The sequence below is a fragment of the Histomonas meleagridis genome (assembly GCF_020186115.1).
Source record: "Histomonas meleagridis strain 2922-C6/04-10x chromosome Unknown contig_48, whole genome shotgun sequence".
NCBI classification, from domain to species: Eukaryota; Parabasalia; order Tritrichomonadida; family Dientamoebidae; genus Histomonas; species Histomonas meleagridis.
Genome location: NW_027150891.1, coordinates 363,422 through 390,280, shown reverse-complemented (window position 1 = coordinate 390,280; position 26,859 = coordinate 363,422). Strand labels below are relative to the sequence as shown.

The following is a 26,859-nucleotide window of genomic DNA, read 5'->3' as shown; positions in this document are numbered from 1 at the left end:
GATAGATTTTATAAAAACCGTTTATGACTTTTGTAATGCAATGGTTGGTCAAGTTATTCAATGGATTTGAATGCAACCGATCAATTTGCATCGAAATTTTATCTTTTAGTTTCAAAGGAAACAGATGTTTGCTGTTGTTTCGAGCGGAACAGATAACAGTGGTATAAATGGAGCAATCCGTGCAATAGTAAGAACTGCAGCTGCTCATAACGCTCATATTACTGGGATTCGTTGGGGATTTCAAGGACTACTTCAAAACCAAATGTCAATACTAACAAGCAGAGACGTCTCTGGGAAAATCGGGAAAGCAGGATGTTTCCTTGGAACAGCTAAGCTACAAGGAATTCTTACTAATCAGGAAATGGATAAAGCAATTAAAGTATTAAAGAAGAAAAAAATTACAGGTCTGATTGTGATTGGTGGATTACACTCATTAAAAGAATCCAGAAAATTCATCAATCATGGTATCCAAGTAATTGGAATTCCATCAACAATTCAAGATGATATTAATGGAACTGATATTTCTCTTGGTGTTGATTCAGCCGTTAACAATGTTATGAAGTGTGTTGATAGAATTAGAGGAAGCTCATCCTCTCGTGAACGTACATTTCTTGTTCAAGTTGAAGGACGTGAATGTGGAATGCTTGCTGTACGTTCATCCCTTGTTACTGGAGCTGATTTTTGTATGATTCCTGAAAGGCCATGTTCTGATATGTCACGATTATCACAACGAATGGCGGAATTTAGTATGCGAGGGAAAAACCAATGCATCACCATTGTTTCATCCGGGTGGAAACCAGGAATAGACTCCCTCGAAGAGTACCTTTCCGAGCATGAGAAGGATACTGATTTACTTGTCAGGAAAACGGTTTTAGGTTATGTGCAACGCGGGGGTGCCCCAACCGGCTACGATAGGATTCTTGGAACAGAAATGGGACATCTCTCAGTGATTGAATTACTTCAAGGACAAACAGGGAAAATGATCGCAACTAAGAATAACAAAATAGTTTCTGTTCCATTGGATGAAATTGATAAGAAGAGGGAAATTAACCCAGAGCTATTAGCAACATTCAAATTAACAAGATAAAATAAAGTAAAGTAAACAGAGGATTTTTTTTGTGGAAAAGAATAAAATTTTCTGATTATAATAATCGAATATTTGATTTTTTGCATGTATAATATATGAAAAAAATATTTTTAATAGTCGAAAGTATCCTCAGTTTGACGAAAAATAAATTGTTATTTAACAAAACTAAATTTCATTTAGAACAATAAATATTTTAGTTTTGTAAGACAATTATTCTTTATTCACACGAAAAACCTAATTATCTAAAACAAAATTATATATTTCATAACTCTTTAATCATTCAATCTTGTGTTTGGCGCTTCCATCTCATTATCTGATTCAATACATATTCCAGCACATGTTTTCCGGACTGTTTATCCTCTGGTAACTTCTGCATTATGCCCAAAATTTTAGCTGCTTGCACAGTGAACTTTTCTGCGTTTCTTTGCGAAGTCCTTTGCGCCAATTGTGCCAATCTTGTTTTCGGTAATGCGAACGCATCATCCAAATCGAACAGTTCTAATGCTGGGCCAGGCGGCTCTCTCATTTGCGGCGGATATACAGCAGGTGTCAAAGGAGGTAATGCAGTATCAAACTGTGGCTCAACTATTTCTAATGGCTCATTCTTTAATCCTAAAAGATTCGACATGTTTTGTGATTCTGTCACAAATGACATATCCATACGGAAAAGTCCAGTGTCAAAATTTTCTTGGAATTCATTTCGAAGCTTTTCAGGCTCTTGGATACATGAACGAAGATGATTACTCATGCATAGAACATCTGGTGAATACCAACGTTCTGTAACTTCGGGATGATCGGCATCGATTTGATTTATTTGTTCACTTTTTGTAAGCGAAATTTCAATGAGATAACGAAGAAGAATTTCGTTGTTCTCTTTGGGAAGCCATTCGTCGTTGAAGATGTGTGGTGAACCACATACTGTGAGTGTGCCTTTTTGTTGGCCAACAGTAGCAAATGATAGAATTGGTTGATTGAGTGGATATGATATTTGACCAGATGTTATAATGGGAACTGATGGCTTCTTACAATCAAGTGTGCAACCATCAGGAAATGCAAAAGTTATGTCTTGGTTCTTAGCAAAAAGTGTGAGACCTCGATTAACAACACCGCTTTGTACAGCTATAACTTTTGGATCAACATATGTTGTGTATGCTGGAGAAATAACTTGATCTAAAATGGTAACACCAAATTTCTTGAGAAATGATGTGAAAACTGGTGGGAATTTTGATCCAAAAATTAAAATTGAACCGCCGCTTCGAAGAAATCTTTCGAGGTCTGATGATTCGTTTTCAGTTAAGTCTCGTTGTGGGCCAAAAAACCATATTGCTTTTGCATTTTGAAGAACTTCCATTGTAATTGGACCTTTGTGTTGTTTCGTTTCTGTTTTGGATGAAACAGTTGCATCAAATTTGGTTAGCTTTTTTGTTTTGGAATATATTTCATGCTTTCCAGCGTCAATCAGAGAAACTAAAGACATTGGAATTGAACGTTAAATATTAGCAAACGTATTTTGTCACTTTTATTTAGACGTTTACCGAACAATAAAAATGAGAAACAGCTCAACACCAAAATTTGCGAAGACACGTCGAAATATTGCTAACATAGAAGAGCCATATTGGCTTAGGAAATGCGAATATTCTTTTTTACGAACAGGAAAACTTAATTTATCAAATACAAATCAAATAAACTTATCAGCAATTAAAACTCGATCTTCATTAAAAGAACTTAATATTTCAAGATGTAAAATAGATTCTTTGGCGGGACTTTCTCGTCAGCCAAACATTTATGTTTTTAATGCAGAACAATCTAATCTTTCATCATTTAAAAATTTTAGTTCTATTTCTAATGCCAAAAAATTTAACCTTCAAGGCACACCACTTTCTCAAATTCCACATTATATTGTTGGGCTTTTACTTTTTACAAATCAAGATATAATAGTTAATGGGAGACAAGTATCATCTAGCAATAAAAAGAAAGCGCTTGAATATCCAAGTGTTGTCAGAGAGCTTCTTGACAAAGGTTGGACTTTTCAATATCCATGTCCAACAAATTCAGAATTAGAAAATATTTGCAAAGAATTCGGAATTGAATATACAAATGAAGAAAACGACGAAAGCGATGAATCAGTTAATAATATAACTATAACTAAAGATTCAGACATAATTGAAACAAATAATTATTTGAGTCAAATCGATGAATTAATGAATGAACATGAATCATTGATCGAAAAGTATTCCGAATATTTCGTTTTATCTGATGAGGAAGCTGTTCTAAACGATAAAGATGAAGAATTTGAAAGATCAATTCGTGAATTACTTGAAGAGAAATGTAATTGTCATTTTGTGGATGGAACTAATGTTGAAACACAAATTCTTTCAATTGTTTCTGATTTATGTAAAAAACATAAATAATAATTTAATAAATTTTCTTATATTAAAATATAAAATTTAAAATATATGTATTTTATCTTTATTTTGTTTAAAGAACGTAAAAGAAAGAGAATGACTATGAAAATTTTGTGATTATCAAAAATATTTCATAAAATTATTATAAACTTTCATTGAATGACTAGAAACTTCACAAGAAATTAATTAATCAAAATGAAATTTTGCAGAATATATTATTATATAGTATTTTTTGAATCTATTACATGTTATTTATATTTACTTTTGAGCGACTTCAAAACAGAACAAATAAGTAAAAGTTCCCATTCAGGCTGAAATATTGAATCACTCGTTTCTATTAATAGAAATAACAACATGCTTTTTAGAAAGTTAAAAATCATTAATATTAAAGTATTTTTTTCCGATATATAAAGCATATTTCGTATTCATTCAATGTTTGAAATAAAACGCATTTAAGTTATCACTTTTATCCATTTCTGTGAACAATTTGCTCATGTAAAATTGAAACATCATTAATATTAACACAATTCATTCACAATATATTTATTATTCATTCACTGTCTGAAACAAAACTCATTAAAATTATCACTTTCATTCATTCATGAAACGATTTGCTCATGTAAAAATCAAACATCATTAATATTAACACAATTCATGCACAATGTATTTATTATTCATTCACTGTCCGAAACAAGCACTTCAAATTATCACTTTTATTCATTTTTATTACTATATTTTTCCTTCACAAATTTCGCCAGCTCCATCACGTTCGGGCATTTGTCATCTTCGAACCTCTCCAGCTCCGCCATTAGCGCCTCCTTTTTCTCCTTATTGCTTCCGTTCTCGTCCAGCATTGTCTCTATGACCACAATCGCAGCCTGCCTCTCTCTGAATGTATTGCTGCACGCCATCTTCTGGTAGAACAGCGGCATTTTCATCTCTTCGTCGTCCATTTTCTTCACTGCGAACAATGTCAACTGTTCGACAGCGACTTTTCGCACGTGTTCAGCCTCGTCATCGATCAAACTTTCGCAAACCTTTTCGAGACTTTGTATCAGTTCGATGTCGTTCACCATTTCCGTTATGCTCGAGAACAGTTTCACGATTCCTTCTCGAACGCGCCAAGCTGTGTCATGCGAAAGCTCATTGATTAGTTCGATGAGTTTCGGCTCCATAATGTGTATGAAGTATTGCGACTTTTGGTTGATGACAGTGGTGATGAAATAGAGTTTGAGCTCCGACGTTTGGCGTGTGATTATGTCTTTAACAAACAATTGGAAGTAACTATCGAACTTACTGATGTCGACGTGCTGCGCGATTTGGAATATGATGTCGCTCGACGCAATCTTTAAGGTGAGTTGCGGATATCGGCAGATCTCAATCAGATTTGTAAAAAGTTTGGGATAATCAATCCGAACTGTCGGAGAAATGCGCTGGAAGAGAATACGAAGCGAACGAAGCGATTGGAGCTTCACTTGCCAACATGGATCGCAGATTAATACAAGAGCATATTCAATAGCTTTGTCATGATCAAGAGTATGGATGAGTTCACTGGACAACGCTGCTCGGATGGACCAATCGAAGTCACTGTAAAGGCGATTGATCAATGTTCGATAGTAATATGATTTGGAAGAACATAATGATGGTATTAAACATCGTATACGTGGATTGGCATCGTCAATTAAAAGCAGTGATAACTTTTCAGAGACAGAATCATCGAGTTTCTTTAAAAGCTGAGCTGTTTCATACCGAACTTCAAATGAGCGATCAAGTGAAAGCTTGGTAAGAAAAATAAGTTGGGATTCATTGGATTTAATAACCTTTAGAATGACTTTGGGTATAAAAGATCGGACACAGTCATACTTTGAATGGAATAGTTTGGAAATAAAATCAATATCTTCTTCGCAATCACTATGATTTACAATATCTGCCATTTTTTGAAGATAAGTTGGGTCACCTGTAGATAAAATTGCTTCTATTAATGGAAAAACTGATGATAATGAATTTGAAGACTTAATTATAGATGGAAATTTAGAAACTACTTCAGAAGTTATTGTTTTGTTGTTTTGTGGGATCCATGCTGTTAGAAAAGGAATGAAATATTGGTTTATCCATTCCGGAGAAAAAGCTTTAACAATTTTTGGTATTCCTTTGACAAATCGCATTTGTTTATCTGGGTCTGAGTCTTGTGAATGCTTAAAGTATCTTCTGACGTCTGATAATTCCAATTTTCCCATTTTGAGCTTGGTGTTAAAACCGTTTGTAAAATTTAAAGTTTTCAATTATCAAAACTTGACAAATATTTTTGTGTAAGTCAAAAACCCGCTTAAAAACAAAAAAATTATTCATCCACTATCATTATTAATAAATTCATACCGCTAAATTCCATTATCAATAATTATTCATATAGAACACATTAATCCTATGCAATTTTTTTTTTTAACATTAAATTTATTCCTCTAAAATATTTCAATAATTGTAGAAGTACATCAAATTACTTAACATAACAAACCATTACAATTATTGTAAAAGATGGAATGAAGAAAAAAGCATACAATGATTGTTGCATTCATAAATTCGCTTTTTTCTTTGTTAATTCACGAAATTTTGTTTACTTCTTACTTTTTTATAAATTTCATTAAAATGAACATCTTTGGAAATAAATTATTTGTCTTAACATTGGTTTAAAAGTGTTTAAATATTTCCATACGTTTAATTTATGTGATTTTTTTTACTATTAAACAATGATGTTTAAATTCAAAAAATGGTTTGATTGACTATATTAATTCAATATAAAACCAAAAAAATTGTTTAATAAAATTGAATATGAACATTGTGTTTTACTGAGTCCTTTGATAATTGAATGTATTGGTGAATACAAAGCTTTTGTATTTTATTATATTTTATGAATTGCATGATTGAAGAACAATTTCAATCGGAATTCAATGGAAAACTTATTATTATGAAATGTTACAATTCAACTGAATTATTTCACACTATTATATGCCAATGATTGATGATGATTATGATAAAACTTCTAAAGAGTTTACTAATGAAGGGGGTTCAAATGAATGGAAATACAAAGCATTATTCTTCTTACTTGGGAATGCATCTTTATTAAACTTTAACATTTTGATAAATGCTGTTGATATATTCAACTTAATATGTAAGAGAACTGATATGGGAATGGTTCTTTGTCAAAGCTTTAGCTTCCCAAGTTCTACAATGGCATTATTATTATGTTTTATCAATCCTAAGAAATTAAAATTAGCATTAATCATTGCATTCATTGTATTATCAATATTTATCATTACATTTCCCATTTTATTATTATTGAAGACAACACCAAATTTAAACTTTTGGCTCACGGTATCATTTGTTGTTATCAATGGAATGTTTTCACCTCTTGCATTCTCTTCATCATTTTCTTTATCAACACAATTTGATTCTAAAATTGGTGCATATACTTCAAGTGGTGTTGGTTTTGGTGGTGTTTTTGCAGCAGCTTTACGGATTATAACAAAAGCATCATTTTCTAAGCCATCCCAATTAATAGTATCATCGATGTGTTATTTTGTTATAACTTCATTAATAATTTTAGCTACGTTAGTTTTTTTCATATTAATGTGTAAAAATCAAGACTTTAAATTGAAGTTAAAAAACATTAAAAACTCTAAAAAGACATCAATTTGTTCAATGAAAATTTTCCAAACGTTAAAAATAATATGGGTTGAATGGTTAAGTATTTTCTTTACTTTTTTTATCACACTTTCGATTTTCCCAGGATATTTATTAAGAGTAAAAGTATTAGATTGGATTGGTGATTGGACAAGTTTAGTCATAACAACAACATTTTGTATATTTGATTGGGTTGGAAGATATTTTCCTGCTCTGATAATGTTTCCAAGACAAAAATATGCATGGATACCACATGCACTTCGGTTACTTTTCTATCCTATCTTCATGTTATCTATCCAAAGAGTTGTGAACTTGGGTGATCCGTGGTGGACGTTTGTTTGGAATATTCCATTTGCTTTATCAAATGGTTATTCATCAACAGTGTCTTTCTTGTATGGTATAAATCATAAAGATTTAACATCTGATGATCGCGCTTTCTCTGGATACTTGATGACTTTTGCAACAAATGGAGGAATTTTGATTGCAATGTTCATGACTCTAGCAATTTCTAATTTGCCATAATAGATTATCAAATTTTATAAAACTCAATTGAGTTTATTCTTTTTTATGATGAAATTAATTTTAATAAGATTGAAGAAAAATAAGTACCAAGAATTTTATTTATTAAATAAAATAAAGATTAGTTTTATGTAACTTTTTTGGACATTAAACCAAACATTGTTTTAAATTTTTTTTTTTAATAATATGTTTGTTTTTTCTTTTTTTATCTATTTATTTTTTATACAACATTAAGTAAATAACAATGATAACACATATCTTTATTAAAATTTGAAGATGAATTCAGTTTTTTCACGCGTTTTTATTATCAATTTTAAATTTCAACCACCTAAAATTGAAGCTTACACAGATTTCGTTCTAGAAACTGTTAAAAAAATCTTTTACATAATGTTTTTAATATGAAAGATTGTAAAAAAGAAAAAGCAAATGAATGCCAAAAGAAACAAAAAAATTCGAAAGTGTTTTTAGGGATTTTTACTCATGATCCCAAAGAGATTGGGCGATCAATTCCGCGTCCCAAAACTCCAATTTTTTGGCTTCAAAACAGTAAGTAAAAAATAAATATTTTTATTTTTAAATTCTAAGCTATACCAAAAGTATTACATTCCGAAATTGCCATTAACAACTTACTTTCCAATTCTTTTTCATTCTTATACATTGGCAAATCCAACGTATTCATACAAGTATGAGCCTGAGGTAATCTTGATCTATCGCCCACAGCAGTTATTATGATTGGATGACTTGATTCCTTTAACGTTTTGAACCCCCCTATTGGCACTTGGGATGACCCCGTTATAAACATCAATAAACTTGCCAATTGTTCGTTACTCCATCCATGGAGCACCCTGAACAACATTTCAATGGTTGGGTGGTTAATTGAATACGGCGGTTGGAAGTCACAATTGACTCTTAAATCTTCAACGTCAATTTTGGGTATACCGCAAATCATTAAGTCCAATTCGTTTGGTGAGAACATTCTAATTTCTTCATGTGGTATCAATGAATAAAACCCTTCTTTAAACGCGTCTATTTGTTGTTTAATTTGATTCTTTAATTTATGTTCCACCTTTAACTTAATGAATTCTTTTTTGTTTTCATCAGTTACTTTAATATTTCGTCCATTTTCAATCAGTTCCACTGTTGTATGTTGACCGAAGTTATCGACGTCAGTTGTGAAATCCATTTCGAGTGAGTCTACTGGATTATCTTTCATCCAACTTAAAGATTTATATAATTCCGGATCAGCATCTTCTAAATCGCCAATTGATAAATCGCAAACCAAAATTTGCTTTAAGAAAGGAATCGATAAATGTGCGTCAACGCAAATCGATTCTATTAATGCTCTCGCGATCATTTGCCCAGCGAATATTAAATAGTCAATATGATCTTCATTAATACTTGAGTTCGGATTCGGTTGGAAACTTCTTCCATCAGAAGATGAGATAAACAATGCATAGTTTTGATTAAATAACTCGCGGACTAATGACGTGAACCAATCTTTACGAAGTCCTCCTGCATCAATACCATTTTCGCCGGAATAAAATATCTTAAAGTTACATAACATTTTATCTTTGTTATTACGATTATATAACGCTCGAAATGAATCCCTTAATATATATTCTCGACGAACTTGTATTGGTTGCGTTGTATGTGATATCTTTTGCTTTTGACATTTACGGAAATATTTCGATTTCTGTGTAAATGTTAAAAGTTGAGGATAACCAGTGATGAAATTAAAGATGGAATGTAATAAGTTAATATTAACATCAAGAAATGTTTTGATCTTTTCAATGTTATGTTCAATGATTTCCCAAAATGCTGGAAATCGATTAATAATAGATCGAGGTATAGGTAAAAGAGAACTATAATCCATTTGTGTATCTGATTGAGAATCAATCATTCGAATGTTTTCATCTTTCGATTTCTCAGGGTTTAATATATTTAATAATATTCCTAAAATTTCAGGTAATATTACATGATTACCTTGGATATTATTTTCTGGTGATATTTTATCAAAAATCGTTTCTAAACAATTTAATAATATCGGATAATATTTAGTTTGAGTTTTAATTAAAGTAGGAAAAGACTTTAAAAATGATTTAAATGGTTCATAACTTGTTAAATTATGATGTGATATAATTTCATCGAATATATAAAACAAAATATCTTTAATCGATTCGATTTGATCTTCAGGTAATTTAGATGCTAACATTATTCCATTAGTTACCCACATATTATTAGAATGATTTAATAATAAGAATGAAATAAATTGTAATAAGTTTTTAGTATCTTTAATTCGTGATAATAATACAGAAATAGTTCGAAATGAATGAACTCTTAATCGAATAATTGGTGAGCCAATTAATTTAATTATATCATTCGATAAATGTTGATTATAAAACTCATTAAAGTTTGGGTGATTTGATAAATCTTTAATTAGACGTATTAATATACGTAAAGAATCAAAATTATTTATATTATCAATATTATCTTTTATTTGTAACATTATATTTTCAAATGAAGTTTTATTAATTAATGAATATTCACATATAAGTTTAGAACAATCAGATACAAAAACAGAATTAATGATTGGGTTATGTATGAAATTAATTAAAAAGTTTTCATTAATTAAATTTTCTTTTAATTTATCAGGTGTAAATTCATCGATTTGATCTTTTAATGTATTTAAATGTTTTAATATATCATATAAAATACAATAATGAATTGGTAATAATAAATAATCCGTTTTACTAATTAAATATATTAATACCCAATTCGGTTGATTAACTAAATAACGAAACATTAAAGGATTTAATTGTGGTATTTCAGGAAGTGAATTTAATAATACTATTGATTGATATCTAATTGGTAAATGTAATAACGATTCTTTATTTATTGTACTTAAATCTTCAGGAATTTCAAAATCATTTAAATCATTCATTTCTAAATAAATATTATTACAAATTTGACTATAAAATTCATTTGAATAATAATCATTAAATCCTAACATGATTTTATTATTAGAAATATAATAATTATCTTTAATAAAATCAATGACAAAATCTTTTTTATCATCTTCTAAAAACGACTTAAAATAATTTTTTATTGATTCGTAAATTTCATTTTCTTCGGATAACATATAAAATTTATTCGTATAAGTAATTTCAAATGGATTTTCATATTTAATTAATTCATCAATTGTTGACGCCATTTCATTTTTTAATTTCTTTATATAATTTAAAAAGATATTTATAGTTATTCGTATCATTAATTTATAAGTTTGAACATAAAAAATATTATCGGAACAAATTTTATTCGAAAAATCCGAAAATTTCATTAACCAATTAAACTTTAACATTAATGATATTAATATATGTTGTGTTGTAGGTATTGTTAAAAAAGTATATAATATTAATAAGAATACACTTGTTTGTTCGAAATTTAATGAATCAAATTTATCAAAATATTCATTATAAAAATAATCACTAATTATTGGATTTAATAATAAACGACTTAATAATAAAATAGCGGAAACTTTTGTTTTAATTATATTTTCATCATCATCACAAAAGTTTTCATCGGAAATAAAAGAATTAAAAATTGAAGTTATTAAACTTTTATAATCATTATTAAGAAATATAAATATATATTCTTTAGATATTTCATATAATAATGAAAATGATTTCCAATTTGGTTGATTAATAGTTTCATTAATTAAAACATTAAAAAATTGTGTTGCAATTTCCGATATTTCTTCTAATGGTTCAGGATTAGGTTTAGATAATAATAATCCATTAATACCATTATCTAAATATGTATAAAATTTCTTTTTTATAGCTTTACATATATATGGAATTTCATCTTTATTATTTTTATTATATAATTTTAAACATTGATCTAAAGAAATCGCAAAAGAATTTTGTGTTTTATCTAAAATACATGTATAACGATTTATTAATAAGTTTTTATCATTAATATAATTAATTATTAAGTCAAATAAACTTGAAATTTGTTGGAAATGATTTGCTTGATTTAATAAATTCATAAAAATTTCATTTGTTAAAATTTCTTGACATTTATCATAATTTTTTATGATTAAATTTAATAAATCAAATTGTATATTCGTTGGAATATTTTCGATATTTAATAATTTAACAATATGATTAACATAATTATGTTTTATTGAATATTTTGATATTAATTCTATGTTTTTAATGTTTTGTTCATTAATTTGTGTTTCTAATAAATTCTCAATTAAATTTTCATTAATTATAAAATTGGTTTCATTATTAGTAGCAAATAAAAAGTTTATTAATTTCATATCAATTTGTTCTTTATTAATATTTTTTTGAATAATTTGATTTATTAAATTCTTATCGAAATAATTTATATTAAATCTCTTTATTCCTAAATCATAAAATAAGTTTAAAATCGAATTTTCATTATTTTTAATTAATGTAACAAAATTATTTCGAGAGAATTCTCTATTAAACCTTTCATTCATTAAAGTTTTATTAGCTATAAGTTCAATTAACCATTTTGTATAAGGTTTTTGTTGATTATTATACCAAAAACTATCATTAAAAATAGAATTATTTAATATATCATTAATTAATTTAGAATAAATTGAATTTTCTGATTTACAAAACTTTGTTAAATACATAAAAAATTTCGAAACTAATATATCAAATGTTTCTGATTCTAAAGGTTTCGATAAAGCATCAAAAATATTATTCATAAATTGTTGAATTTGTAATGGATTCACTGATAAATATAATGAAAAAATACCTAATAATATATCAATTAAAAAAAATAAATTTAATAAATCGATTCCAAATACTTTTGGTATTTCAAATCCATTAATAGAATTAGCAGCTAAATAATAAGCAATTGAAATAATAGATAAAGTTTCCGTCAAAAGATCATTTAAATCATCAACGATATTATCTTTAGTTAAATCTTTTTGTATAAAATTAAATAATTCAGAACGTGATTTATCATTTTGTTTCATTATAGTTAATCGTTTACATTTTAAATCTTTTGGTTTAGAACATGTTAAATTTGATACTGATAAAGATATTAAACCAATTATTTTCTCACGGACATTTCGTTGTTTAATTCCTTTATAATATTTTAAGAATGGATCAGCTCTATTAAAACAAGAATAAAACTTTAATGGATAAATTTTGTCGACTTTTTTAAAGATATCATCATATGTTGATATATTATAATTAATACTTTCGATATTATAATGAATATAATCAAAGAAATTATTGTTCATATTTTTCGGAAATTCATATGTTAATATTTCACTTATAAATTTATTATTATAAAATGGAAATGGAATTTTATCTTTAGAACAGATTTCAATTGCATTACACCAAAATGTTATTTGGAATTTTATCATTCCGGTTAAGATTAATTCAGAGTTATTATCAGAAAAGAATATATTTTCATATACTTCTTCATTTTGTGATTCAATTGCTATTTCTTCAATGACATCTTCTTTAAATAATTTAAGTGGATTCTTACTTAAAATTACAAAAGATGATTTATCATAATTAGGAAACTTATCAATAATTTGCTTTAAAAGTTCAGTATTTAATTTAAAATGATGTTCTTTAAGATAATTTAAGATTTCTTCAGTATAATCTTCTGGTTGAAGTAATCGTAAATTACGTGAAAGAAATTCTTTGAATTCAGAATGATAAAAATTACATTTAATACATAAATTTAAAAAATCTTTTAACTTTTCATGATCGCCATAATGTTCAATAACTGATAGAATCCATTGATAATTCGTAGGTAATTCTTCTTCTGGAAAATTGCGAATTATCGATGTTATTGCTTCATCAGATGTAAAATAGTAATAAATGTTCTTCAAATATTTATATGGTAAAATATTAATTTGTCCCATTAAAATTAAATGTTCAACTAAATCCCCATTAAAAACTTTGTCGCCATGCTCAAGAATAAGTGGTATAAACTCAGAAAATTGTCCTTGTTGATCATTGGTGAGTAAAATTAAATTATTCAAAAGTTGAAATAATTGGAATTTGGTATATGTAAGATTGCCAACATTATATAATAGATCATCGTTTTCAATCGCAGACTTAATTAGAACAAGTTCATCGTATAATTCTTTGAGATATAAATCAACATCAAACGAAAAAGTTATTGGCTTTTTTAACGTTAGATTTTTGAGAAGAACATCTGTCGTAAATGTGTTGCCGCTGGCTGATTCTTTAATTTGATTAAAAGATTCATTTATTACTCTTGATACTCTTTTTGGACTAAATAGAAAACATTGTAAAAGAAAATATCGAATTTCCTCTTCAATACAATGCTCATGATTTTGACTTAGATATTGAGAAATTTGCTTGAAAGCTGGTAATATATCTGGAAATAATATTTCTTTGTTATGGAGAAGTTCAATTGATCCTTGTCTTAATTTGTAAAGGAAATCGGTGTCTTCAAGTGTAGACTGCATAAGTTGAGATATTGCACCATTTTCCATTCTCTTTTTACTTGCTCTAAATAAAATTTGGAAATTTTGGTTATTTGTCACTTTTTGGACTTTAGAACAATTTGAAGCATTAAAACCTTTAAAGAAAAATATCAATAAAAACTGAACGCGAATGTATCCAAAAACATATCAATATAATTATTATTTCAGGAAAAAAATTGTAGAGATATCAATTAAATTTATTAGATAAGAAATCAGGAAAATCTTCCTTTATTTTATAATTATAAAAAGAAACGACAATGTAAGTATGTTAAAAGAAAAAGGAAATTCGCGTAAATTTATACAAATTAAAATTGATGAAAATGTTATATCAAATCAAAATATTAATTACTTAACTGAAGCAAGGTAATGCCTTTGGAATATAAATAATCGCTGTTCCATGCGTTTATAAAAATTCATGCTTCTCTGATCATTTAATGCAAACACTAATTCTTTTTTCACAAACAATGAAATATTCAATAAAAGTATAAACTATCACTGTAAATTCATGAATGGAAAACATTTTTGTTCGAGAAGATCTTTCTTCTTAATTAAAATCATTCATCACTTAGTGTTAAGTGCTCTTATTTAATTGATATTTAAAAATTGATTCCAATGAAAGCATACGTAAATGAATGATTCATTTCTTGTTGAAGAAAACATGTAAATAATCTGTATCATTAAACAAATAAATCCTTCTGCAATAAGAAATTGATTTCATGCATTCTATCATTAAGTATTTATTATATCTATATTTATAGTTCGTACTAATGTAAGCCAATTTAAGCGCATCTAAGTTATAATTGTTTATCATCCACATTTGATTCTCAATGCAACATTGCGTTGAATGCTGGAAGAGAGAAATTTTTGAAATAACACATTGAAGTAAAGAAAAGAAATTTTTGGAAGATAACTTGAAAGGAAGTTAATGAAAACTTTCTGCTAGTATTAATTCTAATCATTTTTTGTTTGAGTGTTTGTTATTATTTGAGTTTGAAATTTTCTTTATGAATCCAACGTATTATATTGTATAGATAATATTCTAAGAATGTGGACTTTATAAGAACTTGAAACATATATATAAAACATATTCATGATTTATTCATGTCATAAAATGTTTAAAGCAGTAATTCCATTAACAAATATTATTTTTGGACGTGTTTTGTGTTTGTTGTGAAATATTATAAAAATAAATTGAAAATTAAAAAAATATGCCCAAAACAAATTGATATTTTTGGGCTCATGAATTGGAAATTAAGAAATTTGCAGATGTAATGTCTGATATGTTGATTTATAATACTTAAATTGTTGAAGATTGAAATATATTGTTCATGATGAAATTTCTAAGGTATTAAGTGCCTGGCAAGTTGTTTTCTGGTGTTATTAGTCAAGATAAACCCAAAGAAAGCATATTATTTCTTCAAAGTTTCAAATTTGTTTTATATCATTCAAATTTCCTAAAATTCCATCAATCTGACTTTTTCTGGGGAGTATCCCAGAATTATTCTTCGAAATGTATTGAAATTTAACCATAATCCCAATTTCAAAGGTGCTTTTGAATAAACACATTGAACGCTAAAATCCGATAAATATTCTTGACTAATTTTGGGGGAAACAAAAGCAAAAGACTCTAAGATTACGAGATATAATTTGGACAATAAACCGTATCATCCAAGTTTAAAAAAATGATACAATATATTTCGATGAAAATGAAATAAAATTATTTTAAAAATATCCGAAATTCATTCAAAAATTAAGTTCACTTCATATCGTCGAAAACAACAACTGCGTTCCGGACCTTTCCTTTCAATCCTGGTCCGATTCCATTGAAATATTTCTAATATTATTGGCGGTTAAAATTTTTTATTTCTGAAAATTGTGTGGCTATTCAATTTTAATCTTCAATTGAAGAAAATTTCCATCACTGTTCTTTCAAACACTGGAACAACTTTCTACAAATCCACCGTTTTCTTAAAAAACTCAAGGAAATACAACAAAACAAATTTATGCGAAAAAAACAAAATATTTATTCCTCTGGCAATGCTTTTTTCCAATCATTTCTTTGATCAGAATTCTCTTGCTTTTCAATCTCCCGTATATTTGAATCAGTTTTATATCTTATATTTTCATATTCATCATTTTGCCATATTATTGGAAGTGGCTCAGATGATATATCATTTGAAGTTGCAATGTTACTACTTTCTTGAAACAAAAATTGATATGAATCCGAATCTGAATATGATGAGATAGAGTCGGCTTTTTCCATTTCTTTCACCGAGTCGATTTTGTCTGTTTGCATATCTAAAACGCGAGCTATTTCTCGAGCAATAGATTGATTTTCTTTTGTAAATAAATCGACAAATCTATCGATTTTGCTTACTATTTTGCATTCAATAATATCCCCATTTTTAATGCCTTGACGCGCCAAAGTTTCGTAAGGATCAAGAACACATCCATTATGAAATAAAAATACTTTTTCATGGTCAAAACATGAGAATTGAAGTAAATTGGAAAGCTCTTCTGCTGTTGATGATCTGTGCGTTACAACTGGGAGAATTGCCCCAGGAAGCCATTGAATATTGACCTTCATTTCATCGTCCATTTGGTTTTCTGGGGAAAGCCTGATTCTGGATGTAATCCTTCAAAAAGTATCAACCCAAAAATTTGGATGGCGGTTCATTTCAAATTTTCTGTCTAAAAGAACGTTGAAAGAAAGAAATTTTCACACGATGTAAATCTGGGCTGAATTTTTTGAATGGGCCAATATCATGACAGAGGTTTGATATTATCGTACGAGAATATGGAACAATGAAGGTACTGTTTGGAAATATGGAAGACCATTTTTTGTAATATCATGTGGGGTTTCTGCAAAAGCGCAAAAAAAGGAAACAATTGAATGGTTGTAAAACAACATTTTGATAGAAATAAACCGTTGTCATAAAATCAACATTTATGAAGTGGGAAATTCTTGTGTGTTCCAGGATCATATAAAACGCAATTATTATTGTTTTCATGTTTAAAAAAGCACTACCCCAATATCCCGTTTTTACTTGAGTATTAATCATTTTTGGTAATTTCAAATGAGGAGTGATTGTACAATTTTGTCAAAATTATTATAAAAAAAAATTAAAATTAAATTCCTTTCTTTTAACCATCGATACTATATCAGTGACACCTTGTATTACTACACTTCTATTAGCCATGATGAATATCAAAAATTTATATATATAAAAATATATACACAAGAAAAATCTAGAGAAATATGAAAACTTTTATTTCCAAAGTATTGCAAAATTACTTGTAACATCTAGTTTAATGAAATAATATGTGGAAGATACAGGAACATTTGTAAAGAATGCACTCATTTAAACCTGACAGAAATAATATAAAATTACATTTAAAACATAATTATCAGAATCTTGATCTCTAAAGTCAGTCTATATAATATAACAGTTATAACACACGCGCAAAAATAAAAAACACTAATTGGAAGTAATGAACGCATGGAAACAAAAATACAGATACACAACCTTTTCATTAAACATCTTAAAGATCATTAATTTTTATTCTGTTTTAGTTTTGTTGACTGCAACATTAAAAATAAAATTTTCCTTTTCGTTAAATTCATTTAATCATTAATTCTTTAGTCATATTGATATAACTTTAAGTTGGACAAAGGGATTGTTCCCTTCTTGTTATAAGGGTTTTGACACAAAATTTCGTTTTGTGACTGAAGTAGCGACATGACCACTTCACCTGCCACAACCGCCATCCCCGGTGACCTCCCTGGCGGGTTGTAGTCAGCGACGACCCGATACAGCTTATGGTCGAATTCGCTTAATCTCGACAAGTTTTGCTTCCTAACAGTGCCAATTTTACTTTCTTTCTCAGTAATAACTTTACAAAATTCTCCATTTTCACTCATGACAGTAACTTGTTCACCGACAGCGATTTCTAGGTCACATTCGAAGTCTCGTGTACATTCGGTTTTAACTTCAGCTACATATTGATGTAACTTATCAGAATATATTTGTTCTGGTGGTACATACTCAGAGATAACAAAAGGAAGTTTCTTGGCTTCAAATATTACTGTAGATGGTACAACTTCAACATCAGATGGTTTGTAATACTTATCAATATCTTCTTCAACACTAATCTTTTCGACAGTTTCTCGTAAATTTGTAAATATCTGTTGCTTAGTTTCAGTGTAATTTGTGATCGGAGTTGTGAAATCTGTGAATAATTTGCGGATTCCTTCTTCGCGTTGTATTTCGGCTTCTTCAAACACTGTCAGAGCTGACTCAAGCGATTTTGTATAACTGAGTTTCGCATAATTATATTTTTCTAGCGCATTTACGGCTTCATCTTGAAGCTTATTAAATGTGGATTTCAAATCATTAAGTGATTGTTGGTATTTGAGGATTTGATCGCGTGGTTTGCCGGCTGCTGCGTCGGAGTCCATGCGTTGTTTAATATCATTAATGTTTTCGGATAATTGTTGATATGCATTATATGATTGATGATACAATGTGCGTGTAGATTCAAGATCTTTGGAAGCAATAGCTGAATATTTCTCCATGGTACCCGTTTTGGTGGAATAGATACGAGAAAGATTTAAAAATTGATTAATGAGTGGTTTCTTAAGAGCATCATTAAGAGCGCGAAGAGATGCTTGTTGGCATATGATTTGATTACATAAAATGTTCCATGCTTTAGAAAGATTAGGTTCAATATCTTTCATTTTGATTAAATCTTTGTCTTTCTTGAATTGAAACTTACGATCAAAGAGAGGTTTACGGTCACGCTTAACAGGAATCTCAAGTTTTTTCTTAGATAAAGAATCAAGCATATGGTTAATATTGCCATGAAATGCATCTAGCTTCTTAACAACAGCATCCATGAGAGCAATATTTATTTCTGTAGCCTTTTTTAGAATAACAAAAGATTCCTCATATGTGAGACACTTCGTCATTTAGAAACTTTCGCCACTTTTCGGCTGCTACACAGATACGCCAATGAAAAAGTGGTGTAAACCTTTTTACACGAGACATAAATCGTTGAACGCGGCATTACACTTTTTGACAATTTTTACAGCTTTATCGGTTCAAATTGAATAAGTTCACAAAAAAACCAACTGACCGTTCATGCAATTGAACTGATTGAAATGATTTCTCCCGAATCGTCTTGCTAACAATCGAAAGCGCAAACATATAGGATATGTCTTCAACGAATCCATAACAGTTAGCTCACATTCTGCTAATTCTTCGCATTGTTTCTTAATGATATCATTAAGTTTCTCCAACGATAGAATCGAATGAATTAAAAATCATCGGATTTATATTCAAAAACTGAAGTGCTTTAAAAAAAATATTTATCCAAATTTACAAAAAACACAAAATATTTACTCAAATTATATTTTTTTTCTGTTGATACTGTTTTAACACCGTGAAAAATATTTTGTTCAATAACGCATCAACTTTTTCTCCTTCGAACACTGTCTGTATTGCCACTATTTCCTTCGGATCACCTTTTGCAGCCTTTTCGAACTCGTTGTTTAATATGTTAACCATTTCCACGATCATATTTTCGAATGGTGTTCCGACTCCGAATTGATGAATTGCTTCGACTAATTCCGGCCTTATTTTCATCACTACATACGAAGCAAGTGGAGGAGGAGAACACCACGAAAGTAACAATTGAAGAATCGAAACGACAAATAAACTTCGTTCACTTATATTAACATTTAAATCTTCGAATCTCAAATTATTAATGTGATCGATAATGATATCAACCAAATGGAAATGTAAACAATCAACAATAACTCGTTGCGTACCAACAAGTGTATTATTCATCGTGTTATCAAAGTCTGAAAGTTTAGAAAAGATTCGAATTATTTTTGATGGAAGTTTTGTAGTAAGTGTCATTACATTAGGATTAAGCCAGAAAAATAATGAATCCCAAAAGTCGCGTCTAGCTACAAGTAATATAAAACTTTTAACTATTGGCGATTGAAGGACTTTCTCAATAAAACTGAAAAAATGTGAAAGAGTTTTTTGGGAATTAATGACTTCCATTTCAAGAGTTTTCTTACCAATAACACATGTAAGCTCAATAGGAACAGATAATAATGATTGAATTAAACCTTTATCAAGGTTTTGTTCAACAGAAAATTTTACAAGTGATAAATAATATTGGGCGGTTATGTCAACGGTTATTTCTGATGGGATTTTAAGAAGAGAAATTCCGTATTGAACAAGTTTGGTGATGTTTGCAATAAAATAGAACTTCCAATTCTTTAGATAAGGCTTGGCACTTGATGATGTTAAGCCAGAAACTAGGATAGAACATTTACATGGTGTTGGATCAGTATTAAATAAATATGTAAGAAGTTCCTTCGGGCGAGAAATTAATGTTAATGACATGTCATCAAACGCTGCCTTAAGAACAAACGAAGATGGATTGTTACAATCAAAATGAGGAAAAAGAGGTGACGAAATCATCGACTCTGCTACTGCACAAGCAACAGCAATGAAATGTGGAGATAGCGCTTCAAAGCCATTAAAGCGATGGGTGTTACGAATTTCTTTTTGGAAAACATAATTTTCATAACCAATTAGAGATGACATGACTTTTGAGCTACTAACCAAAATACTAAGATTACATGAGGCCGTTGGAAGGTTTTTTATTGTAACAAATATAAGATTGAGAATTTTTTGGAGATATTCTGTATAAGCAAGTTTCTTGAGTTTATCCTTAGATTGGGATCGAAGAAGGATTGAGAGCTCAGTAAGGTTGTCAGGAAACTCATTAAAAATTGCGTTTTGTGCTGTTGTATCTATTGCAATATTATTATATAAAAACTTAAGTTCCTTAGGATCTTTTTGAAATTTATGGAAGTGGTGGTTAAGGATTTCTGCTTTCATTGATGGAGAAATAGATGCTAATTTGAGAAGATGATACTTATTATTTATGTGAATATGATAATTAGAAAATCGGACAAGCTGAAGCACTGCATCAAGCTTTGCTAATTCGGGATGGTTTCTAATATCAGCAAGTGGAGGGGCTATGATTTTCGAAGTTTTTACTTGTTGAAGGCAATAAACGGTCGACGCATTACAAAAAGATTCAGGCGAATACTTAAGGAACCTAGCAATAGTCGAAATAAGGAGAGAGACAGTCAATTTAAGGTCACTACTTGATAAAGGCTTGATTAAAAGGGATGCACTTATAAGGCATCGAGCAATTTCTGTTGATAGTTCTGGTGGAAGTTCTGAAACGCGTGCTGGGAAAATGGATTCAAGAATTATGTCGAGAGAATAAGAATTGCGCTTTGGGCTCATCACCCATTGTGTAAATCTTTTGGAAGAATACATTGTTCTAAGTAAATCACATGTATGTGGATATTCGTTAGCAACAACAAATGCTTGAAACCTTGAAAATGATGGTGAAAAGAGATATTGAGCCATAATTGGTACTATATTGCTAGAAATAAGATTAAATACTACCATATCAAAATCATTTTTTAAAATACTTTCCCCATCGCATGCAATTTGCGAAAGTTTGTCAGTAATAACTTCTAAAAAATTTAGAGTCATAAAAACATCAAAATGAACTGGCAGCAAAGAACTTAAAACAAAATATATTGCATGCATACACATTGTTTTTTGGGCGTTTTCTATTATCTCTTGAAGTGTTTTTAAAATTGATAATATCTCTTCGAATTCTGTCATCTCTGAAAAATTCATTTTTTCAAACTCTTCGAAATATAAAATATTGATAGGTTTGCTAATTTCTGCTTCATATCTTGGTGGTTCGCCCAATAAAACAGATTCTAGCATTTGGGTTTAAACCTGTCTTATAAAAAAACATTCAATTCCAAATTTATTGTGAAGAAATAAAAATGTCATTTTGTTGGGCCAAAACTTAATTCTGGGGAAATGATCTTAACTAATGAATTATGTTCCTCAATACTATCACCATCTCTTACTTGACTAAAATAATATCATTGAAGTTTTTTAAAAACAAGATTTATTTATTAATAATCATATGTGGAGTCATGAAAATTCAAAAATAATACCACAAAAAAATTATAATGAACAGCATCGAAAAATTAAAAAGAATTCTATTATTACAATTTCCACCTTTTGCCAAAAGAAGATCATAAACATCTTTCTTTTTTGCTATAGCAGCATAATGTAAAGGTGTTCTATTATCAATAAATAAATATTTAATTTATCTGTTACATTAGCTTTTGCTCCTTTTGATAATAAATTTTCAACAATTTCAATTATCCCTCTATGTGATGCAATATGTAATGGAGTTAAATTAAAGTTATCCATAGCATTTGTTCTTGCTCCTTCTTCTAGTAAAATTTTAACTATTTCTGGTGATGCAACTTCGCATGCTAAATGTAATGGCGTTCTTTATACATAGAAAAAATGTTTGTTTCATCTAATGAGTTCGGATTACATCCATTAACAATGCAAGAAATTATCATATTTGGGTTATTTGTTGTGATTGCAACATGAAGGATGTTTGAAACATATCAAAGAAACGACATAAACGAATGCTAGCGCCATTATCAAGTAAAAATGAAAAAATTTCAGTATTACCTAATAAAACAGATTTGATTAAAGACTCATTAATATGTAATTTGCAATCTTTCTCTATTAGCAATTTGCATAACGCCATACTTTCAAATATCACAGAATATTCTAAAAGTGATAAATTATATTCATCGATAATTGAAAAATCATTACAATAATTAATCAAATAATTAAAAATTGAAATTTCTTTTTTCTGTGCTGCAATAAGAATTGGTGTTTTATGGAATAAACTAAATAAACATTAAATAAAAAAGATAAACATTATCAATTGTATTTGCATTAACACCATTTTCTATCAAGAATTGAACAATTTCAAAACTTCCAAATTGAACTGCTATGTGCAACAGTGAAATTCCATTATTATCGATTTGATGAATACTGCATCCACTTTCAACAAGGAGTTTCACAATTTCGAGTTTTTTGGATTCGATTGCATAGAACAATGGAGATCTTCCATCATTTGTAAGATCGTTTACAATCATTCCAATATTCTTCAAGAACATAATTGATTGTAATGAACCGGATTGGCATGCAAAGTGAAATGCTGTTTCAAAAAATATGAAAAAAATCCATAAAAGAAAAAGATTCATTAAAATTATATTATAAATATTATTTTTTTCATTAGGATTAATGCCATTTCCCCATAGCCATTTTAACATTTTATCTCTTCCAAACATTGCAGCATAATGAAAAGTCGTATTTCCATAAATATCTTTTGGTTTGAGATCTGCTCCGTTTTGAATTAAAACTTCCAAAATTTCAATTGAACCGCCGGCTGCACAGAAATGAATTGGAAGACGAAATCCTTAAAAAAGAACATTACTATTATCTGGTTTATCAATTAATGCGCCATTTGCAATCAAATAATGTAATGATGAAAACGAGCGAAAAAAAACAGCAATAGAAATTGGTGGAGGTCGATCTTTTAAAATAAAAGAACCATTATAAACAACAATGCCACAATCAATATTATTAGATTGACTTAGGATTTGTGAAACTGTACTTTCTTTATCCCATCTAATAGCTAAGAAAAGAGGTGAATCAGAAACCATTGAAGCGACGCTTTCGAAGCGAAAAAATAACGTATTTGGGGCAGTCCAAACAAAAAAAAAAAATGATTTTCTCGAAATCAATCTTTTTATTATCAAAGAAATTTGGTAATCATTTTGAGTACTCTAACTCATGTACTTAATACTAAATTTCTTCCTTGCATTGTGCAAAATGTAATTACTTTCTTAATTAGGTATCTTTCTTTTTTTATTTTGAGAATTCTATTTTATATTAATGGGTTAAATGATTTGATCAGGAAATTTGGAGAAAATCAAAATGCTTTGGTTGAAACATATTTTGTGATTCATATTGTATTAAACCTTAAAAAAGTGGATTAGTTTATTTGTTATATTGTATAGTTTGGTTATAAAATAACCCAATTGAGTTCGGTAAGGTAATAGCAAAGAATGTTCCATTATGAAAAGCAATCAAATTGTTTTCATATAAACAAACACCAAAATTTGTTATTACTTGAGGATCATTTCCTCCATTTTTAAATTTATTTAAAACATAATCTTTATCACATTTGATTGTAAAAGGATGAACACCAGATTTAATATTTCTTCCACCCAAAGAAATAATAATATTATTTATTATTATTGATGAATGCCCATAAACCTTTGGAATCACATCCGATTTAAAAATTTTCCATTTATAATTAATTAAATCAAATTCACAAATATCATTTAAAACAGATTTATTATTTCTTCCACCTATTATTATCATATAATTTCTATATAATACTGCTGAATGCATTGATCGAGGTGATGGAACAGTTCCTAATTTTTTGATTTTTTTCCATTTCATTGTTTCTAAGTTAAAACAATAAACACTATTAAAATACTTCTTTTTGTATCTTCCCCCGAATAGATAAATTTTATTTTTATATATTATAGAAGTATGTTCACAACGTGGTTTAAATTTTTGATTACAAGGATATATTTCGGTACAATTGTTAAACAAATGATCAACAACTAAGATTGAATTGAAATAATCAATTCCATTAGTTCCACCTATAATGAATATTTTCTTATTACTTTCAGAAATTGAAAATCCTACACGATCAAGAAATTTTATTACTTTTGATTGAATGCTCCTTAAACTAAGATTAAGGAATATGGCAATAGGTGGAGATAAAAATATAAAAGATTTATCAACAGAAACACAAAAACTTTCTTTTGAAAATTCTTGATACTTGATAACAAAAGGATTTGACCAATAAAATATATGTGAATAATTTCCTTTTCTTTGATATAAAACATATCGTAAATTTTCTAATTTTTTTATTGTTGATAAAAAAATTGATACTCGCTTAAAATTAACAGTTATCTCTTTTTCATTATTACAAAATTTTATGGAATTTATATATGGATAATATTTGAATTTTTTTATCTTTTTATTAAAGAAAATTGTTTCATTAAATTTATCTACAGAATTAATTAGAATTAAATCATTAAACAAATATAACTTATATGAATTTTTATCTATTTTTACAATGCATTTGCATTTTAATACTCTAGAAGCTTTGATCAAATTAAATGGAGCTGATAATTTTTGTTGTATCTTCCATACTTTTTCTAATTGTTGAACTTTTTTTGTAGCTTCATCAATTTCATTATTTACTTTTTTAATTTTTTTAATCGTATATTGAAGTAATTCTGCATCAGGATGGTCTTTTGGTGTATACTGTTCCAATTCTGTGAGAAATAATAAATAACGAGGAATCCTTTGTATTGGCTTTATTAATAAATTAAAAAATGGTGTTCCATCTTTTTCATGTATAAATAAATTCGGATTATTAAGTGATTTATGGTGAATTAATTTAATTATTGTTGAATAATTTGATATATAAGGCAATGAGACTTTAAAAAAATCACAAAAGTCAATGAAAATATCAGAAATAATCGATGAAAATGAAGTTACTCTTTCATTTAATTTTTTTATAAACAAGGTATGACAATTTAAAATTATTGGAAAATATTTAAATATTTGTATTATTTCAGAAACAGAAAAATCATTCGTATTTTCAAACTTTGGTTTCCAATAAGTAATTATTTCAATAAGATCTGATATATAAGCTAACTCAGTAGAAAAAATTTCTTGGAGAATGTTCTTTCGTTGTTTTATAATCTTAATAGAATTTTGGGATAAAGTACATGAAAACTCAATAGGTTTTATACGTGCTTGAGAAAATATTGCACTTGCACTATTATCTAATGTAAAAGAATTAGTTGATCCATTTTTGTGTTCAAGAAGAAATCCATCATTAATTGTATTGAAAATTTCGTTTCCATTTTCAAACTTATTTGTTTCAAAAAATATTTTACTATAAATTTTTTCCTTAAAATTTGTAGCATTTATAATAATATTTAATATCAAAACATAATCATCGCTTTTAGGTTTAATTGATAAATAAAAAGAAGGCTTTAATGTTTTTTCTTTTAGAATGAGTTGAGGATATAAAATCATTAATTCATTTTGTTCCAATATCTTTTCAGAAAAAATGTGTGCATTAAAATAAAGGTCAACATTAAATAATTTCATTTTATCTAATAATTGTTTACATGTATACCCATTTATTTCCGAAGTATCTATAAACTTAATGCTATTATCTATATTAACAACGCATATATAAGTTGACATTAATTGATTATATCTTAATGATTAATTTTTTTGAAACAATTCAATATTGCTTCTAATAAAAATTAAATAATAAAATAAAAAATTGAAAGCAATAAATGTAAAAAAGTTTCCTTGCCAATGCGTCTATCGTTAAAGGGAGATAAATCAAACATAAAATCTTAAGAACGAATAAAAATCAATAAATATTTTTCATTACCAAAATATAATAAGAAATAGTTTATGAATCCATTTTCTAGTTAGAATGTAATCGTTTAATAATCATTAACAAAAAGTGATTTTGAAAAACTGCACAGTTTCATATCACATTTGGAAAAGTGTCAAATATTAGTTATGAAAAAGTCGCAACCGCTAATAATTGAAAATAAC

The 26,859-nt window shown here is 28.2% G+C and overlaps 6 protein-coding genes across 6 annotated transcripts; 1 reads left to right on the top strand and 5 right to left on the bottom strand.

Annotated features, from left to right (window-relative positions):
* Window positions 1-124: 124 nt before the first annotated feature.
* Window positions 125-1,087, top strand: GO595_006841 (Phosphofructokinase family protein; the record flags this gene model as incomplete). The annotated part of the gene is made up of 1 exon (XM_067920239.1): window positions 125-1,087. One exon carries the CDS (start codon window positions 125-127, stop codon window positions 1,085-1,087), a length of 963 nt encoding a protein of 320 aa, XP_067773061.1.
* Window positions 1,088-1,367: 280 nt separating this feature from the next.
* Window positions 1,368-2,564, bottom strand: GO595_006840 (intraflagellar transport protein 52-like; the record flags this gene model as incomplete). The annotated part of the gene is made up of 1 exon (XM_067920237.1): window positions 1,368-2,564. The coding sequence occupies one exon, from the start codon at window positions 2,562-2,564 to the stop codon at window positions 1,368-1,370; it is 1,197 nt and encodes a 398-aa protein (XP_067773060.1).
* Window positions 2,565-4,205: 1,641 nt separating this feature from the next.
* GO595_006839 (uncharacterized protein) lies at window positions 4,206-5,426 on the bottom strand (the record flags this gene model as incomplete). The annotated part of the gene is made up of 1 exon (XM_067920236.1): window positions 4,206-5,426. One exon carries the CDS (start codon window positions 5,424-5,426, stop codon window positions 4,206-4,208), a length of 1,221 nt encoding a protein of 406 aa, XP_067773059.1.
* A 2,843-nt stretch (window positions 5,427-8,269) lies between these two features.
* GO595_006838 (E3 ubiquitin-protein ligase UPL1) lies at window positions 8,270-9,562 on the bottom strand (the record flags this gene model as incomplete). The annotated part of the gene is made up of 1 exon (XM_067920235.1): window positions 8,270-9,562. One exon carries the CDS (start codon window positions 9,560-9,562, stop codon window positions 8,270-8,272), a length of 1,293 nt encoding a protein of 430 aa, XP_067773058.1.
* Window positions 9,563-17,837: 8,275 nt separating this feature from the next.
* GO595_006837 (uncharacterized protein) lies at window positions 17,838-19,166 on the bottom strand (the record flags this gene model as incomplete). The annotated part of the gene is made up of 1 exon (XM_067920234.1): window positions 17,838-19,166. The coding sequence occupies one exon, from the start codon at window positions 19,164-19,166 to the stop codon at window positions 17,838-17,840; it is 1,329 nt and encodes a 442-aa protein (XP_067773057.1).
* Window positions 19,167-19,599: 433 nt separating this feature from the next.
* GO595_006836 (uncharacterized protein) lies at window positions 19,600-21,789 on the bottom strand (the record flags this gene model as incomplete). The annotated part of the gene is made up of 1 exon (XM_067920233.1): window positions 19,600-21,789. The coding sequence occupies one exon, from the start codon at window positions 21,787-21,789 to the stop codon at window positions 19,600-19,602; it is 2,190 nt and encodes a 729-aa protein (XP_067773056.1).
* Between the last annotated feature and the right edge of the window lie 5,070 nt (window positions 21,790-26,859).